This window comes from Crinia signifera, chromosome 1, assembly GCF_055691185.1.
Source record: "Crinia signifera chromosome 1, ASM5569118v1, whole genome shotgun sequence".
Classification (NCBI taxonomy): Eukaryota; Metazoa; Chordata; class Amphibia; order Anura; family Myobatrachidae; genus Crinia; species Crinia signifera.
This window is the reverse complement of record NC_139217.1, coordinates 224,853,696-224,874,185: the sequence shown is the minus strand read 5'-3', so window position 1 is coordinate 224,874,185 and position 20,490 is coordinate 224,853,696. Positions and strand designations below refer to the sequence as shown.

The window sequence follows — 20,490 nt, the reverse complement described above, 5'->3', positions numbered from 1 at the left end:
GCGAGGTGCTGTCAGGCTGAATACTTTGAATATCAAACAAGCGGAATATATGCCATCAGGCGAGCTGATGTAAATCAGCAAACTAGCGGAATATATTCCACCTCTGCCTGACAGTGAATTTACAGAGCTGGCTTTGTGTAATTCTCATCTAGATTTTTTTTTTTCCTTTTTTCTCTTTTGTTTATTTTTCTCTTTTTTTTTTAATTGCAGAAAACCATAGAATCTGAAACTATGAAGACATCAGAAGTATTCAAAAAGAAATTTGGAGAAATATCGGAAACTGTGAAAGAGGTAATATTAAGCTGGTTTTATTCTGTTTATTTTTTATGATGGAGCCACTTGATACTATTACAGGTTGAGTCTCTCGTATCTGTAGATCTCTTATCCGAAATATTCCCCCCCCCCCACTGCCCCTTTATTTCATACTTACCAAGTCCCCCGATGTCCACAGCGGCCTTCAGGATCTTCTTCAGCGTTCCCAGGAGTGCATTGCGCGAGTGCGCCTGTGACGTCACCAGCGAACTCGCGCAATGCACTCCTGGGACTGCTGAAGAGGATTCTGAAGGCCTCCGTGGATGCTAGGGGGCCACTGTGGACATCGTGGGACCATCAGGAGACTAGGTCAGAATTGAAAAAAAAAAACGAAATATCCATTATCCAAAATTCTCGTGGTCCCCCCGAGCATTTCGGATAAGGGATACTCTACCTGTAATAAAGTTCTAACAATTAACCCCTTGCTGCATTTTGTGCCATTAATGGTACAAACTAAGTGTATTCTCCTAGCATGAACTATTCAATAAATTAATTATAAATATAATTTATAAAATGTGCTGTACATACTTTTGCAATGAGAACTGTGTATTCATAAACTATTTAGAAAAATATTTCTGTTATGATAATTATAATGATCAAATGCCAAATGTATTGAAAGAATATCTTTGTACAATAATTATTTATATCTTAATTAAGTAAATAAAATACCTTAGAATTTATTCAGTGTTTACCGTATTTGTTCGATATATGCACCAAAAAGTTTACTTAGTGGTAAATGATGATCATTTGTCAACAAATGTAGGTATGTTCCACGTATAACCCACCATGCGTTTAGTAGTCAGATTTACGGAAATTAATTTTTCTTGCTATTTTACCCCTTGATGTATTTTGCTCGGTCTATATTCATTAACTGCAGCTAAGGGTGGTATTCAATCCCGGATTTTGTCGGAACCCTACCACATTTTCGGTCCCCTCGCCAGTTTATCGGCAGATTGAATTCAAAGTTCTGCCTGTCAAACGGCGAAAACAACTGTGGCTTATCGACAAAACAGACGCGACTGGTTTTAAAGTTGGGTCTATTCTGTCGAGTTGCCTCTTCAATGCTGTCATAAACCACAGCATTGAGTAGGTGCCCGCCGCTACTTCCCCTGTCAGATATTGACAGGAATTGAAAACACCCCTAAGTATTGAAGTAATTGTGGTTTTTTTTTAATAATATACTGCTAGATGATTGCCAACGTAACTTTTTTTACTTTTTTGCAACGTGTCCTAACTCGAAAATAGAATATATTTAATATATATGATTGTATCGACCTTCCAACCCTGTAGATCTTAGCCATGTCAACCTATTTTGTGTCGACCTAAGCCATGCTGACCTTCTATGGTTGTCCCAATGCATGTCTACCTAATATGTTGACCAATCGACCGTATTCCAGTAAATGGCCAGGAGTGAAATGTAGTGCTGTAAAGAACAGCTCAACAGAAATGCAGCGATGGCCTCCCTCCGCGATATGAGTGCTGCATGTGATGTCATCGCACACTGTAGAAGGAGCTGGACTTGAAAGGAGGCTACTAGAAGAGCAGGGCCGGGAGCCCCTAATGCCAGTATATACAGTATGTGCTGTGCAATAAGTTTTCTTGCACAGCACATACTCATGCCCCCTTTATTGATGTCCACTAGGGGGATGCGATGCTCGGCTTGGCAAACATGCTGGAGATGAGTGACACTGGGGTATGTCACAGATGAGTGGGGTGTTGTGTCTAATTGTCGGTGAGGTTATAAGGTATTTCTAGTGGTTAATTTGTACTGTTATCTCCGTCTATGGGCCTGCGTGCCTGAAACACGTGTTGGATATGCCACACTAAATAGAGAAATTTTACGTGCAGTAGAGAAGAGTGCCGTTTTCTACATTCCCTCTGTCTACAGTGACCTGAAGCATCACAGGAGGGCACCGTAACTAGTACATGTGGATATATGTGAGTGCCGGATTTGACATTGTTCAGCGTAATATATATAAATGCCTACAAACGACTATGTTTTACCAAAGTGCCATAGATGAGCTTGCTTGGGGTGCACGAGAAACTGGGGAGTGCAAAATGTATAGTTACGCCACTGCACACTGGGGAGACACTGAGAAAAGCATTAACCTTAAAATGTAAATGGAAACTCCTCTATAATGCAGTAAAATCCTATAGACTCTGTCTGGCAGAGGTCAGCAGCAGTAAACAGGCTTGGATATGTAGCGTACTGTAACAAGAGCAGCCGTTACATCGGAAATGTCTGAGACTTGTAGTGCGCTGTGAAAATGGGACGTATTGAAACCTGGAGGGAGGGATATAATAGTGTTTGGGTTATTATGAAGCTATGGACTTGGATCATCGTGCTGTAAGTATAATGCTGGTTTGTTCCAAATCTAGCAGTATGTAATGGGGTGTGAGTCTAAAATGTAAGTCCATGCAAGTTTAATAGGGGTGAGGAGTCCTTCCCAAAAGCATCAATATCTTATTTTTATTTTTTTGTAACACTAACTCACTTTTAACACATAGGATTCTGCTAAACATGCTACTTCTAAGGCTAACTTGCCACCTTGTATGGCTTTATTTTTTTCTGAGGTTTTTTCTCTGCTAATCTTGTGAGGATTTCTGACTTTCCAGTGCAGGAATGGTTTTTAGAAGTATTTTTGTGAAAATATTTTTTTCCACCCTCTTTCATTTGCCCTTTAGATTACATTATGAAACTGGAACAATTTTAGTAATGAAATCCATAGACAAATGATTCCAGGACAAATATAGACCAGACAACAGAGGAATAATTTGAGCAGCAAGTGATGGATGGAAAGGTTTATTTTGAGCACATTTGTGTTGGGAAACAATAAAATCTTTTACCTCATGGAGCGACGAGTGCTACCAGTAACTTTGCTGGATGAATTTTTCCGTTTTTTGAATCCCAGAATGGCCAACAAACTGGGATGTGTGCACCCAATGTGTAAGTGTCTTGCAAAGGGGTTTATCTACAAATGATTTTCCAATAGGTGGTATCCTTCACAAGAGTGGAGGTACATGACAAAGTAATGTAAAAAAATCAGCAACGTGGCTACGTGAACCTGGATGAAGTATCACAAGAAAATTGAACACAGGAACAAAAAACAAGGCACGGCAGGAGCATGTCTTGGATTCAAACAAGGCCCAGTTTTTATGATCAGGGAAATTGAGCCCCCTTGAGAAGATTTCTCCATTATCCTGAGGCCAGTTTCATGGCTAATGGTGGTTTCTCTCCAATGGTATAATTAAATTCAGCTGGAAGAAATTTATGGGAGTACCCACATGGTTAAAGTTGCCTATAATCAGATCTCTGTGAAGGTATGGCCCTGACATCCACAGCAGACAAAAACAAATTACTTGAAGAATTCAGTTGGCATACTTCTTTTGCAAAAATGAGTGTTTCCTTTAGGCCAGTGTTTCCCAAACTGTGTGCCGTGGCTCCCTGGTGTGCCTTGGGGTACTTGCAGGGGTGCCTTGGATTGGTGGTCCAGGGCTAATTCTAAATATTTATGTCTAATATAATAGTTAAATTGGGGACAGACAGTAGTGAATCCTGTCCATTCCCACATAACTGATCCTAAGGATAAGATATAAACACAATTTAAGTAACTTATATATTATATATAATATTTGTTTGTGACTTTCTTAATGATAAACCTTTAGCCTAGGGGTGCCATGGGAAAATTTCTGGTGTTTCGGGGTGCCGCGATTTAAAAAGTTTGGGAACCCCAGCTTTAGGCGAAGGAAAGCAGTTCTTGGTTCCTTTGACCATTTGGAAGCATTATCCCTCATTTTAATAAGTAATATGGGAAAAGTAATAATGGAGAAACACTGTATAAATCTCCTGTAATAATTGTCATATCCTAAGAACCTCTGAATTGCAAGAAGAGTTGTTAGCAGGGGCTAATTTATGATGGCTTGAATCTCCTCTGGATCCATTTTAAGGCCCGTACTGGATATATCGCATAAGAAGGGTACAGGGGGACAGCAAAAATACACTTTTCAAGTTTTCCATATAAACTGTTAATTCGCAGATACCAAAGTTACTTCCTTGCCTAATAATAGGCAAACATATCTGAATATAATCAAGGAAATTGACATGCAAAATGTTCATTCCAATTAAGCCATGAAAACAGGATATAGAACCTGCGAGATCCTTGCCTGAGGTAGTATATTGGCTGCAGCAGAAGTTGTCCAACCTGGCTAATAAAAGATACTCTAGAGACATTGCTCAGTATTTCATCAGAGCTTTCTCACAAAGGTGATGCTTGTGCTAATGCTTGACCAGATAACAATAAAATGATATAAGCCACTGGTTTTGGCAGAAGGAAGATTCCTAGGTCAAAATTTATATTGAATTTCAAACTTATTAAGGAATCCTCTGCATTTTTGGGGATTCCCATTGGATTTCTCTGGTGTTGGTAACTGTATGCGTCCAACGGTGTGTGACTGTACAGCTATCACTTGCGAGGGTAATGGATTAGGACCTGATCTGTCATAGCCCCCTGCATTGTATACAGAAACTTACACTGTTGCCTCTCTGTGGTCTCTTGATTCTTCTACTGGCTTGCTGCTACTTGTATTTGACCTAGACCTTGGTTTGCTCACCTGATGAATCCATTGGGTCAGTGCAAACTGTTAGGATCTGTGATTGGTTTGGATTCGTAACAGCGGCCAAGGTGTGTGTTTGTGTACAGCTGAAGGGTGTATGAAGGAAACTAGGAGGCCTGAGCAAGTTCTTCATTAACACCGTATAGGGGAGACGTCAAACCAGTCTGTTTACAAGGAGTTGTAAGTATGATCAAGTAGAGGTCAGAGTGTCCAGTAGTATAAAGTAGTAATGCTTGTTATAATCGCTCAGCAGAAGTAGTCCATTTACTTGTAGTGCACTTTAGTACAGGAAAAGACAGACTTTATAATGAACTGTTTAACCAGGAACAGACTGAGAATTGTAGTGCACTGGGGAACAACAGACCGACACAGTGCTCTGCAACAGGAGCAGACTTGGACTTGTGCTGTTTAACAGGAACAGAGGGATACTTGTGGTGGAGTGCCACAGGTTGCATGAAGCAGGACACCGCAAAATGTGCTGACGCACAGTAGCAGTGGACCAAAAATTTTGAAGTTAGTGGTCAAAATAAAGAGACCAGATCATCAGAAGGTGCAATGGATAATATACCTGGATGAGTTAAATAGGTCACCCTAGTGGTGCGGTAATGCAGGACCTAGACTTGAGGAATTGAGTTCAGCTGACTCAGGGCAGGATGGGGGTACTTATGTCACTTCCAAAAGAAGAATCCAAATTTTTCGCTGAAATTGCTTGACTGTGCAGAAATGAATTTAACCTTTCGTCCATCCCGGTGAACACTTTTGTTGGTAAGCTGCTCAATCAGAGGTGTGTCACTCAGGTGCCAAAAGGGAGGGGCAATTCTGTCTAGGAAAAAACATTTGGTATCCCAATTGCACACTGAGTGAAACATAACTACATAATAATCAGATAACACAGAGATTTTGGTTGCATATATCTGCAGATATACAGTAGGGCTAAGCCCTCAGGCCGTACGTCAAGGCATCTATGTCACTGGGGGTCCCTAATACTGGGTATGGGTCTGGGGTGTGGGCCCCCAACATGCCGACACAGGCTGAGTACTCCAGGGCAGCACACAAATGGAAATTAGTAGGGGTTAATAAGAAGCACATAGGTGCTATGTAGGGAAGTGAAGGTGTGATTAAAATACAAAATATATACAATGTGATAGGAAAAAATAAGTGTTAATAAGGTGTTAGGGTGTGCTAACCTGGAGCAGACCAGCCATATCAACATGAGGGGGACCACACTCCCAAACCCATCCCACTAGCAGTAACATATATGTCTGGGCTTAATAGCCCAGTATAAGGCCACATGATAATGGCATATAACATCTGAGAGGCAGCTTACCTGGAGCTACCCCTGGCTTCTCCAATGGCACTCAGGTGTCAGCAATCCCTCCTAATGCTGACCCATCTATGCCTCTCAACTGCACAACACTTTTGTTGTTAAGCTGCTCAATCAGAGGTGTGTCACTCAGGTGCCAAAAGGGAGGGGCAATTCTGTCTGCAGATATAGGGCTAAGCCCCCAGGCCGTACGTCAAGGCATCTCTGTCCATCCCGGTGACACAGCTAACCTTGGGATGTAGGAGGGTCCGCAGGAGCCAAGGCACCTATGATGAAAGCTTTTCTCTGGATGCAGGCTCCTCCCTCCTGCATCCCATCATGCTTCAGTTCGTATTAGCTGCCCACAGGAGTGGGTGCTATGCTGATCGGCTGCAGCCGTCTTTTTTTCTTGGATTTTTGACTAGTATAGCTAGGTTTTTATTGTTTTATTAACTTAGTGCAGTGTTTTTCAACCACTGTGCCGTGGCACACTAGTGTGCCTTGAGCTGTTCTCAAGTGTGCCCCCAGATCTAGAGATGCCCAAATCAGTTTATAGGCACCACCAGTTCAACTGTTATTTACCAGCCTCTTCTTTTCATGTAAAGGGCCAAGGTATTCTATTTTTGTTACCTGTGGGGACCAGTGTGATTGTTTTTATATGGGGGCCATTAGGTTTTGTTTTTTTCCGGTGGGGGCCAATGTGTTTTGCCCTGTGGGGATCTCATGGTGTGCCTTGGCAATATTTAAATCTTGTTTAGTGTGCCGCAAGGTAAAAAGGTTGAAAATCACTGACTTAGTGTTTTAGTGCAGGTTTTTCTCCAGTGCGCTGCTTCTGACAGAAATGCTGCACACTGAGAGCGCAGCAGAGGCTGACAGAAGCACGTCCTGTCAGTGCACTGTGTGCAGGGGTGGGCTGTCTGCACCCACTGCACAGCGCTTAACCTCTGCTTTGCTGAGGTTTGCCTGGGCCCTGGGAGCATCCGGAACCGGCTCCTTGCTTAAGGGGGATCGTGGGGGAAGGACGTCCCGCAATGGTGGGCGCCATCTTGGAAGGGTTTATAGACTGAAATCCCACTAGGGAGGTGAAGTCTATTACAGGTGTCCAGCGCAGCTGCAAGTGATTCCATAGTGAAGGGGAGGCACTGGAGGTGAGGAGAAACACTTGTGGGAGCGGCTAAAGGGGGAAAGGCACCAATTCTGGTTTCCTACCCCGCTGAAGCAGAGACTTGGTCTCTTCCTACTCTGTGTGCTGGCGCCATTTCTCTCCATACTACAGAGCTGAAGCCTGGCTGTTTTTCTTCAAAGTACACAGGGTGCAGTTTATTTTGGAAAGCGCTATCCCCACTGACGCTGAGGTCACTGACCGCAAGCAGACAGATAAGCACACTGTATACGTTGCTCTGTGGTTTGCCTGACATCGTGCACCGTGGGTTTAAAATGACACACTCGTGATGATGATGCTGCGGTGGGGGTAGGCATGTTATTGGACTGCAGATTTTGTGGGGTAAGATTAACATGTGAACAGATGGATCAAGGGGACATTTGCCCTGCTTGTGATACTGTGCCCAGTGATGCGCAAGCCCAGAGATCTGAGCAACAAGAACCTGTGTGGGCTGCTGCGTTAGGGAGGTCTATGAATGCCTTGACTAAGGCTCTTAATAGGCAGAAGGATAACTTAATAAAGTCTCCTGGCCCTAGTTCCTCCTCTCAGACTTCTATGGGATCCATTGCTCCTTCACTAGGGGACCCCATGTGATTGCAGGTCATACAGGACACTGCACAAGGGATCCGTAAGATGAATTCTCTTACGGAAAAGTTTGCAAAACCTCCTCTGATATCCTTAGATTCTGATGATGGTGGTGTGTGTGCAGACCCAAAGCAAGGGACATCCGTCAGCTGATTTTACTGTTACTGCAAGCATCAAGGCCTACAGTTTGGCAAGGGGTGAAGCTCCTCGGCAAAATGGTGGCGACTTTAAAGACGCTTCAGTTTGCCAGGTTTCATTCCAGAACCTTTCAATGGAACATCCTTTCCTGTTGGTCAGGGAATGCGAAAACCATGAAACGAGAACAATTTACTTCTCTCTCAGGAGGCAAGGGACTCCTTAGTCTGGTGGACGGACATAGAGACGTTGCAGCTGGGGCAGTCACTCTGCTCTTGGGACTGGGTGGTAATAACGACCAACGCCAGTCTCAGGGGTTGGGGGGCAGTTGGCCTTCACCTTCGGTTGCAGGGCCTGTGGTCCAAACAGGAATCCAGACTTCCTCGAACTTCGAGCGGTTTGGAAGACTCTCCAACAGGCAGATGATTGTCTGAAGGGCCTCCCGAACAGAGTGCAGTCTGACAGCTCCACGGCAGTGGCTTACCTTAATCATCAGGGCGGGACTCGCAGCAGGATGCCGTTGCAGGAAGTCTCGCGGATTTTCAGCTGGGCAGAAATCAACATTCCTGTTCTCTCTGCTGTGTTCATTCCGGGGATCTGGAATGTAAAGGCGGATTTCCTCAGCAGAGAGGACCTGCTGGAGGGGGAATGTCATTACATCCGGAGGTATTCAAGGAGATTGTGAGTCGCTTGGGGGCTCCCGGAAGTGGATCTAATGGCATCCAGGAACAATTGTCAGGTTCCGAAATTTTGTTCCAGGACCACGGACCCAGCCGCTTGGGTGGTGGGTGCCATGGCACTTTCGAGAAGAGAGAAGGTGGAGGGACCCGCACCATAAAATGCTTGTAACTGATATATTCTTTTGGTGGAAACAATGTACTTTTACTAGCTGGGAATTTTATACAAATACCTTTCCCAGCAGGTTAGGGTGCTAATCCCCTGATTCAAAAATTTGTACAGTAAATTAAGAAGAGAAAAGGTGAATCAGTTAGACTGGGATGCACTCCTGTTCCACAATGAATTTAATAACGTAGTACCTATATATAGGTGTATATTTTATTCTCGTTTTTTTTAAATATAATTATGAAGTTTTTATATAGACTTTAATACACTAGCAGGTCATCATTCTGTGTTAATGTTGTGTAGTACAAGTAACAGTAATGTGAGACCTTATAGGTAAGTAGCGAAAGTATTAAAACAAGATGTAGATATAAAGAGAAAAAGAAATATTAAAGATATTAAATAATATTAAAACTTCATAATTATATTTTAAAAAAACGAGAATAAAATATACACCTATATATAGGTACTACGTTATTAAATTCATTGTGGAACAGGAGTGCATCCCAGTCTAACTGATTCACCTTTTCTCTTCTTAATTTACTGCCATGGCACTTTCACCTGGTCTACATTTTTCCTCCGTTCCTAATGATACCGCGGGTGCTAGTAAGGGTGAAGTCTCAACGAGTGCAGGCCATTCTGATTGCACCAGACTGGCCCAAGAGGTCGTGGTTTCGGACATTCTGAGATTATCAACGGAATCCTGGCCCCTTCCTCTTCATCAGGACCTTCTAAGACCAGGGCCATTTCTGCACCTGGACCTAGCTCAGATCAATTTGACAGCCTGGCTTATGTGACCTCCTTACTGAAGAAGAAAGGATTGTCTGATGCAGTTATCCAAACTATGCTTAAAGCTCGTAAGCCAGTGTCTGCTGCAAATTATCATCGAGTCTGGAAAATTTACATCAGGTGGTGTGAGTGTCAGAAAGTGCACACCTCCAGATTGTTAGATTTCCTTCAGGATGGTTTCTCAACTGGTTTGGGATTACAGTCTCTAAAGGTGCAGCTTTCTGCTCTGTTCTTCCAGAAAAGGATAGCTTTTTTACCTGAGGTTCAAACTTTTTTGCAGGGTGTTACCAGGTTAAAGCCTCCATATAGGCAGCCGATGGCGCCTTGGGATTTATCGTTGGTTCTGTCGGTGTTGCAGAACCCTCCTTTTGAACCGTTAAGGTCGGCTGATCTTAAATATGTTTCTTGGAAATTGACCTTTTTTGTTGCCCATTTTCTTTGGCCAGACGTGTTTCGGTATTGTGAGCTTTATTCTGTAAATCTCCACATTTAATTTTTCATGAAGATAGGGCTGTGCTTCGAACAGTGCCTAAGTTTTTGCCAAAAGTGGTTTCTTCCTTTAATTTAAACCAGGTGATTGTGCTCCCGGTATTTTCCCCTCCAGAAGGGGCAAAAAATAGGGACAAATTAAGGAAATTGGATGTAGTTCGCGCCTTGCGAATTTACGTGGAAAGGGTAAAGGACATCCGCAAAACAGATCTGTTGTTGGTTTTGTATGATGTGCATAAGAGAGGATGGCCTGCTTCCAAGTTGGTTAAGGTCAGTAATTGCCTTTGCTTACACCAAGGTAGGTAGACCTGTTCCTTCGCATTAATTAATTAATGCACATACCACCAATTAATGCTCAATTAATGCAGATACCACCAGGTCAGTTTCTTCCTCTTAGGCTGTGCGCCATGGGGCTACAGCGGAGCAGTTGTGCAGGGCTGCCACTTGGTCCTCTGTTCACACCTATACCAAATTTTACAGGTTTCATGAGTTTGCGTCGGAGGACGCTTCATTTGGACAGGCAGTGTTGAGAACTGGCAGTCTGAGCGTACCCTCCCAAAGGACCGACACGTGAACGTCCCAAGGTTAGCTGTGTCACTGGGATGGATGAAAGAGAAAAGGGGATTTTTGTAAGAACTTTCCGTTCAAACCCCTTTCTCTGAGTCCTTCCCGGTGACACAGCGCTCCCTCACTTACGCTCAGTAATTCATACCGTTCATGTTTGTCATGTTATGGTTATATGATTGTGCATATAAGATGTCGGGCATTGTACTGAGTTGTGTATCCTAGTGTGCTTTTCTAGTTGAACTGAAGCATGATGGGATGTAGAAGGGTAGAACCTGCGTCCAGAGGAAAGCTTTCAGCATAGGTGCCTTGGCTCCTGCGGACCCTCCTACATCCCAAGGTTAGCTGTGTCATCGGGATGGACTCAGAGAAAGGGGTTTGAACGGTAAGTTCTTACAAAAATCCCCTTTTCCTCATGTATTAAAATTTAGACTTTGCAAGTATATGCATGATAAAAAAACTAAAATAATGGGACCCTAATATTTTTTGCACAATTTTTAGAGGCAATCACTGCTATAAAGCAATTCTGAATCTCATTGAAACTTTTCTTTACCAAAATGTTCCAGCTGTCTCAGCCTTGGTGGATGTCCTCTCCGGACTGCATGCTTCAGCTCTTTACATAGATATTCAATAGGCTTCAATGAACATCCCCTTAGAACATTCAATCAGCCCCAAAACATAACCAAGCCTCTTCTATGTTTTAATGTGGTTACGGTGCTCTTTTCTTTTACAGTTTTTTCCATCTGGAACATAGAGCTAATGTGACATACCAAAAAGATTACATTTTGACACAAGTGTATCCTGTCGACCAGGGGTGGCCGGACTTTTGTAGCCTGGGATCTACTTTTTGTACTCTTACTTACCGGTGATCTACCGGCGTCAATATGTGGAGAAATCTTGCAAATTTAGGTATGAGATGACTTGCACTGCATGGCATCAGCAAGCTTTGAATACTCAGGGCAGTAGGTACTCGTTCCTAATCGTAAGCAGGCGTCAAGGTGGTCATCAGTTAGACTTGATCTGCATTTGGATTTTAGATATGTGGAGCCAAAAAGTGCTGTTATGTACATGGCACTTTTTCTTATGTTTGGGTATTTTTCTTCAGCAAGAAGCTTCCAAAAATTTCCTTCAGAAGACCGGGCTTTGATAAAAATATCATTTTGCAAAGCCATTATTTCATCTGCAACTGAAGAGGTGTCCATATGAAAGAGAAAGGACATTTGGGATGCAATATCATCAATATCCTTATCTGTACCAAAGGGAAAAGACAAAAATGTTGCTAGCGGTTCAAGAAATCTGAAGTCCTTGAAATGTCTTTCGAAGTCTGATTGGAGGTTTTCAATCTGTTCCATATATCTGGAAATGGCAAGTTGTGAATGTTCTTTTTTTTGAGCATCTAGCTCAAAGAGAAGATTTTTAAAGTCACGCAGGTTGTACTGCTGGAGACGCACACACAGCATTTTCAGTTACTGCTTAAAGAAGTTAATAGACCCAATCATTTCAACAACATTTTTGTCTTTACCTTGAAGCTGTATATTCAGTTCATTTAACAGGGCTGTGATGTCTGTTAAAAAAGCTAAATCTATCTCCACTGTTCGTCATCCAACTGCCTGTATTCCACATCTCTGGACTTCTTTGATTTCGGGTAGTAGTTCTCTAAATCTTTGCAGAAATGCACCTCTACTTAGCCATCGGACATCAGTGTGCAATAAAAGATCATTATGTGGTGCTTCATTATCTTCAAGTTGTGATTGGAAGAGACGGCGCTGAAGACTTTGTGCTCTAATTGAATTCACAATTTTGTGTGCAATATCCATGACATCAGCCATATTTAGCATTTTACCACACAAAGCTTGCTGATGAATTATGCAATGATAATTCAGGAAGTCAGGAAATGTTTCATCATGTTGGGCAATGAACCCATTGGTCCTTCCGGTCAGACTGTGCTCCATCAGTGGTTATGGAAACAAGTTTGTATATTGGTAGTTGTGTGTCCTTTATGTATTCCTTGAAGGCCTGAAAAATGTCTTCCCCTCTAGTTTTTCCCTTTAGTGGCAGGATTTTGAGCATCTCCTCTTTAGCAGACATATCTTCAAAAACCATTCTAGAGAATATGCAAAGTTGTGATGTGTCTGTCAGGTCTGTTGACTCGTCAATTGGTCTTCTTGCAGCTGCTCCACTAAATTGTCAGCCATAACTTCACAGCGTCGCATCACAGAATTTCTGGAAAGTTGGATATCCTGAATAGAAGACATAATCTACGATTTGTTTTTAAAATCTTGGAATAATACATCTGCTGCCTCTAAAAAAGCCTCTTTCACTATTTCTCCATCTTGAAAAAAAAAAAATTCTTTGCAAGTATGTGGTTGACACGCAATGATGCAATAGTAGCTGCCTTTGATTTAGCACTCGGTCTTGTAAAAACTAACTGCTGAGTGCTAAGGTGCAGTTTTAGCTGGTGAACTTTCTTCTTCCGCAATTCACTTTTAGGAGGATAATCGGTGTCAAACTTATTGTGCATGGTTTTAAAATGCCGTTCCAGATTCCCTCTTTTTGCAATTGCAACTTTAGAATGGCAGATCAGACATACACATTTTGAGTTTGACATTGTGAAAAAAAAGTAATTCTCCCATTCAGAGTGGAAATAATATGTTTTTGGCTTCTTGGCATTTTGTGCAGTACTCATGGTGATAGCAGGCTCCTAGGTAACAAAAACATCATGATAAATATCAGTCCCCACATCACATTAGCCACCATATCCGCACACTCAGTGGATATACTTACCAATAGTTTGCCTGTTCTTCCTTGCAGATTCTTGTGGAGGCGATAAAATGCTCCTGCACGGTGACCGCTCAGACTTGTAGACAATGGCTTGCCTTGCTCTTCCCTGCGCCTAAAAGACTGTGACCTAGGTGACCAAAGTACAGGAGGACAACATGCTGACTTGTCCTTAGGACAAGTCGGACCCAATTCTCCTATGAGCCGCCCGGCAGCTCCCCGGGAGGCTCACATACAATTTAGCACTTGATGAGCCAGTTTTTACATGTGATAAATCGCTTGCGATTTATCACATGTAAAACAAATGGGGAGCTGCAGGGCAGTGAGGAGCAGTGGGGCGGGCAGTGGCGATGCCAATGAGGAGCAAGGTAGTGGGAGCGGGCGGAGGCTCTCAAATGAGTTCTCGGCGGGTGCCGGGTGCTGCGAGTGATGCTGACCTGGCCCGGCATGTTGTGATCACAAATAGCAGCGCTGCGGGACGGGCAGTGCAGTGGCGGCTATTACATTTTCAAAATACCTGTCAAATGACCGGCCATCTCTAATTGGCTGAGAGAGCTCACAGCCAATCAGAGAACGGCTGGTAATTTGACAGGTATTTTAAAAATCGAATAGCCGCCACTGCACTGTCCGTCCCGCAGTGCTGCTATTTGTGATCACAACATGCCCAGCCAGGTCAGTGTGTGTGCTAGTGCTCAGGGACCCACTGCCCACCGTGCTGCTCCCGGTCAGTCTGCATGCATATGCCTGTCCCACAACTGCGATTTTGGGCCGATTTCACCCGGTGATCGGCCACAAAGTGACGAAATCGGATGAAATCGTCCCAAAATCGCATAGTGTATGGGGGCCTTTAGTCTCCATATCACATTAGCCACCGTAGCAGCACACTCAGTGGATATACTTACCAATAGTTTGCCTGTTCTTCCTTGAAGACTCTTGTGGAGCCGATAAAATGCTCCTGCACTGTGACCGCTCAGACTTGTAGACAATGGCTTGCCTTGCTCTTCCCTGCACCTCAAAGACTCTGTGACCTAAGTGACAACACATTTGGGCACCCCTGGAATTATACTGCACACATTTGGGCACCCCTGGACTGTAGGACACATGGGGGTACCAATGGAATTATACTGCACACATTTGGGCACCCTTGGTACAGCACACATTTGGGCACCCTTGGAATTATACAGCACACATTTGGGGTAACAATGGAATTATAACGCACACATTTGGGCACCCCTGGCTGATATGGGAGACATGAGGGTACCAATGGAATTATACTGCACACATTTGGGCACCCTTGGAATTATACCACACACATTTGGGCACCCTTGGAATTTTACAGCCACATTTGGGCACCCCTGGCTGATATGGGAGACATGAGGGTACCAATGGAATTATACTGCACACATTTGGGCACCCTTGGAATTATAAAGCGCACATTTGGGCAACCCTGGAATTATACAGCACACATTTGGAGTAACAATGGTATTATACCGCACACATTTGGGCACCCTTGGAATTATACCGCACACATTTGGAGTAACAATGGAATTATACCGCACACATTTGGGCACCCTTGGAATTATACCGCACACATTTGGGCACCCCGGGAATTATACAGCACACATTTGGGCAACCCTGGAATTATACCGCACACGTTTGGGCACCCCTGGCTGATATGGGAGACATGAGGGTACCAATGGAATTATACTGTACACAATTGGGCACCCTTGGAATTATACAGCACACATTTGGGGAACCCAGGAATTATACCGCACACATTTGGAGTAACAATGGAATTATACCGCACACATTTGGGCAACCCTGGAATTATACTGCACACATTTGGAGTAACAATGGAATTATACCGCACACATTTGGGCACCCTTGGAATTTTACAGCACACATTTGGGCACCCCTGGCTGATATGGGAGACATGAGGGTACCAATGGAATTATACTGCACACATTTGGGCACCTTTGGAATTATACAGCACACATTTGAACAACCCTGGATTTATACAGCACACATTTGGGGTAACAATGGAATTATACCGCACACATTTGGGCACCCTTGTAATTATACAGCACACATTTGGGCACCCTTGGAATTATTCCGCACACATTTGGGCACCCTTGGAATTTTACAGCACACATTTGGGCACCCCTGGCTGATATGGCAGACATGAGGGTACCAATGGAATTATACTGCACACATTTGGGCACCCTTGGAATTATACAGCACACATTTGGGCAACCCTGGAATTATACAGCACACATTTGGGGTAACAATGGAATTATACCGCACACATTTGGGCACCCCTGGCTGATATGCGAGACATGAGGGTACCGATGGAATTATACCGCACACATTTGGGCACCCCAGGCTGATATGGAAGACATTAGGGTACCAATGGAATTTTACCGCACACATTTGGGCACCCTTGGAATTATACCGCACACATTTGGGCACCCCTGGCTAATATGGGAGACATGAGGGTACCAATGGAATTATACTGCACACATTTGGGCACCCCTGGCTGATATGGAAGGCATGAGGGTACCAATGGAATTATACCGCACACATTTGGGCACCCTTGGAATTATACCGCACACATTTGGGCACCCCTGGCTAATATGGGAGACATGAGGGTACCAATGGAATTATACTGCACACATTTGGGCACCCTTGGAATTATACCGCACACATTTGGGCACCCCTGGCTGATATGGGACACAAGGGGGTACCAATGGAATTATACCGCACACATTTGGGCACCTCTGGCTGATATGGGACACAAGGGGGTACCAATGGAATTATACCGGACACATTTGGGCACCCCTGGCTGATATGGGACACAAGGGGGTACCAATGGAATTATACAGCACACATTTGGGCACCCCTGGCTTATAGGTGACACATGGGGGCCACCTCCCTCCATATAACATCCACCATAAATAAGGCACCTTAGAGAAAATCCTTGCCTTGTTTGGGGTCCCCAGATTTTAGAACCCCCCTCATTAACATGAAACAACATCCAATTTGCTGGGTTTGCATTTCAGTTATTTATTCACATTTTCTAACACCCTTATGTTTGTGGCACAAACATAAGGGTGTTAGACAACGTGAATAAATAACTGAGAACTGTTTCCCATGCAATCCCATATCAAGCAGCCCCTGCATGTGGTGACAACACGATGTAAATCGCCTCTCCATAACCCCCCCCCCCCCTCCCACACAGGTCAGGGCTTATCAGAAGCTGATTGCACAGCACTGGAGCTTACTGGATGCTGGAGACACTCTGCCCGCTCTGCACACTCTGCAGCTCCCGCCTTCTTCAGCGTTCCCAGTCCTACACTGAGCCGGTGCGCGGTGACATCATCCGTGCACCCGCGCAGTGCACCACTGGGAACGCTGAAGCCCGGAGAGACTTCAGCCAGCACACAGGCAGCAGACTATTTTAACGGGGACATCGCGATTGACCTTCTGGCCACCTCTGCTGTAGACATTATCCCAGAACCATTTTATAATTTCAGCAATTTCCAGTCTTTTTTTTATTTTTTTATGTTCATTAAAATTCTTGTCACTGGAGTTCAATTTGTATTAATTCCCCCCCACACACTCCCCATTCTTGCTCATCTGTTTTCTGCTTTTGGCCATGTCCAAAGAAATTCTCTACAGTCCATGGACTGTAGTCAGCAAGTTCGGATGGTGTAATTGTTAGCATTACTGCCTTACAGCACGGAGGTCATGGGTTTGATTCCCACCATGGCTCTCCCCCATATTCTCCCCCATTCCATGGGTTTTCTCCCACAATCCTAAAATATACTGGTAGGTTAATTGGCTCCCAACAAAATTAACTCTAGAATGTGTGTGCCTGTACATGTGGTAGGGAATATAGATTGTACATGTGGTAGGGACTGATGTGAATGTTCAAATATTCTCTGTAAAGTGCTGCAGAATATGTGTGTGCTATATAAGAAATAAGTGGATTAGACATGGTCTTCTAGTTGGGCGGGATTCAACAGATCTGCAATCAAAAAGTCGACATGAAAATGGTTAACACAAGGGTTTTTTTTGGAGTGGGGAGGGGAGTTGTGTTATTTTATGTTTTTCACCATATCTGTGCTAAATTAGCGGCATCGCTCGCCACCCATCAGGCTAGTTAGTTTACACATTCACTGGCATATATTCAATGCCGTGGGCGAGCGGTGACTGCGAGCAGGACTTTTTGCTCGCAGTCACCGCTCACCCTGTCAGTATTCAACTGACCCCCCTCATTCGCAAATTCCCCCTCGCTCCGTTTTTTGAGCGAGGGGGAATTTGCGAATGTGCCTCCAAAAGCTGCGAGAATCTAGGCTAATTACAGCGAATTTGCTGCAATAGCCTCGGCTCTCGCAGTTTAGGGGAATCCTCGCAGTTCTGTGACTGCGAGGATTCCCCCGGAACGTTGCATAGTGCGAGCGGCCGGCGCGGGGGTTAAACTGCGAGGATCACTGGTTTTCTGCGATCCTCGCAGTTTAACCCCCTCGCCGGCCGCTCGCACCGGCATTGAATACTGCACACAGTTGTAATCCACATAGATAATGTTGACCATATGCCTAGGGGCTTTTTTTTCCAACTGTAAATCAACCATAAAACTTTTTTATAGCCTTTACCATTTTAACCTTCTTATCTATATTCTATTATTTTCTGATCACCACAGTGTGGTGCACATGGAGACAGCAAAGGGACTACTCTTCTTCACTTAAATAGGCTGAAGATGAGAAAGAAAGCCATTAGTTTGAAATATCACATTAGCTCAATTGTTACTAAGGTAGTGTTCATTCCAGCACCCGCTATCTTTGAAAACCGATGCAGTTCCTCTTCCCAACAAGGGTGTTGCTGTCTGCTGTGGTGTTTCTAGCACAGATTTGGTTTGCTGATCTACAGACCACACTGCTAGAAGCACTACAGCAGACAGTGACACCCCAGGCAGGGACGAGGAACTGCATGGGTTTTCAAAGATAGCGGGTGCTAGAATGAACACTAAAATGCAGGCATGTCCAAACTGTGGCCCTCCAGCTGTTGTGAAACTACACATGCCAGCATGCTTTGCCATAGTTTTAGCATTCCCTAATAGCAAAACTGTGGCAAGGTGGTGTAATGGGACTTGAAGTTTCACAACAGCTTGAGGTCCATAGTTTGGACATGCCTGCTATAAGGCATGCCAACAAATCTGTCCAGGCCTTTTTAGAATAGGTTTTGTGGAAAACCCATTACTTGATCTGTTTTAATGCTTTGCTTTATTTTATGAAATGGTAAAGAAATGCATATATACATGAAACAATAGCTTTTCATTGCATCTTTTTCCATGAGGATTGAAACAGTGCTTCAGTGAGCTGTTTGAGTACCAACAAATGTGTCCACTTATACAGTATTAAAATATTATTCATTAATGCAGTCACGTTTAACAGCCCTTCTAGTTGTGCCTCTTTTTTGGCGTGTTCATGAACGATGGGCATCTTTTTGTGAATTTTCTCTCTGAAAATGCATCTCATTCGCATCGCTATGTGATAAAGATGCATAATCAGAAGATCTTGCTGATTTAAAACAATATGCAGAATGTCTATATTCTGTGTGAGGGTGCAGCTGCATAGCAAATGCTACGGGAAATCACTGAAACAGCATTTTAGCTGCATTCACACACAGAATAAAGTCATGCTGAATATTATCTTAAGCACGTCCTATATGCATAGCAATGCAAGGAAGATCCTTTTTTTGGCCTAAAAAGACTCCCAATGTTTGCAGAGTTGCAGGGAACTACCGGCTTACTTATGCTAGGCATCTCACGGTACATGGCGTGTTGAGGCTATATGTAAGTAAGTTTACTTTATATAGCGCACTTTCTCCAACAGGACTCAATGTGCTTGTATATGTTTGAGGACCCATCTCCCTGTGTGTGTATGTATTAAAATGTCATTGGATAAACGTTTTAATAGCTTGTTTCTTTGATTGTTTGTGATAACACACATATATATATATATTCCAATGCATTGTTCTCCTTTTTGAAGAGCTTGGATGAAGTTAGCAAAACTGACCTTGGGCGCAAGATCCGAGAGGGAGTAGAAGAAGCTGCAAAGACAGCTAAACACTCAGCTGAGTCTGTAAGCAAAGGAGGGGAGAAGCTTGGCAAAACAACTGCTTTTAAAGTCATCTCTCAGGTAATCTTACTTATGTCACCTCATTCATGTAGGCATACATTCTTCATAGAATATCATTCCTGGATATAGCTGTGTTATTAATTTATATCCTTTGAGAGTTAATGGACATTTTGGTGTTAGGAAACAACGTGTTATCTGGAAGAAAAAAAAAACCTGTAGAGTGTTTGCAGTGGGGAGAATGGGAAACTGATGAACTTAGGAACATGTATTATGGAATCTGTATTTTGGAACACTGCTATCAAGACAGATCATAAGTTATAAATACTGATAGCTTAAACATTATGGGAGATAAACAGAAACATGAATGAATAGTTCTCTTCATTTGCACTTTGGTAGCATGGAAGCAAAGGTAAGTGTATTATGAGATGTCAAACAAAGATCCAATTCTTATCCGATATGTGGATAAATTCAATCAGAAGATGGTTCTTGTGTTATCTTCTGTGTGTGTGGTCCCCAAAAACACCATTATTCTATCAGTGATGTGCAGAAGAATTGCCAGAACTCATTCAATGTTTGTGGCCAGATTGGGCTCTTGAAACTGATCACCAAGAGGCAAAATTGGAATTTATGATCATTGCTGCTGCTAAAAAATCTAATAATAAATAATTTATGAAAACTGACCGTATACCTGCCCCATATAAATTAGGCCTGACCAAAGGTTAGAAAAAAAAGGGGCATGGACACCCTGATGTGTGGCGTTCAGGGGCTTGGTGATATAA

The 20,490-nt window shown here is 43.4% G+C and overlaps 1 protein-coding gene across 2 annotated transcripts in view; it reads left to right on the top strand.

Moving 5' to 3' along the window:
- Positions 1-20,490, top strand: part of TIMM44 (translocase of inner mitochondrial membrane 44) — a 198,485-nt gene that overhangs the window by 78,219 nt on the left and 99,776 nt on the right. For both annotated transcript variants that reach the window (XM_083179337.1, XM_083179338.1), the window contains exons 4-5: positions 211-291; positions 19,622-19,771. In XM_083179337.1, the coding sequence (XP_083035463.1) occupies positions 211-291; positions 19,622-19,771 (231 nt within the window). The remainder of the gene's footprint in view (positions 1-210; positions 292-19,621; positions 19,772-20,490) is intronic.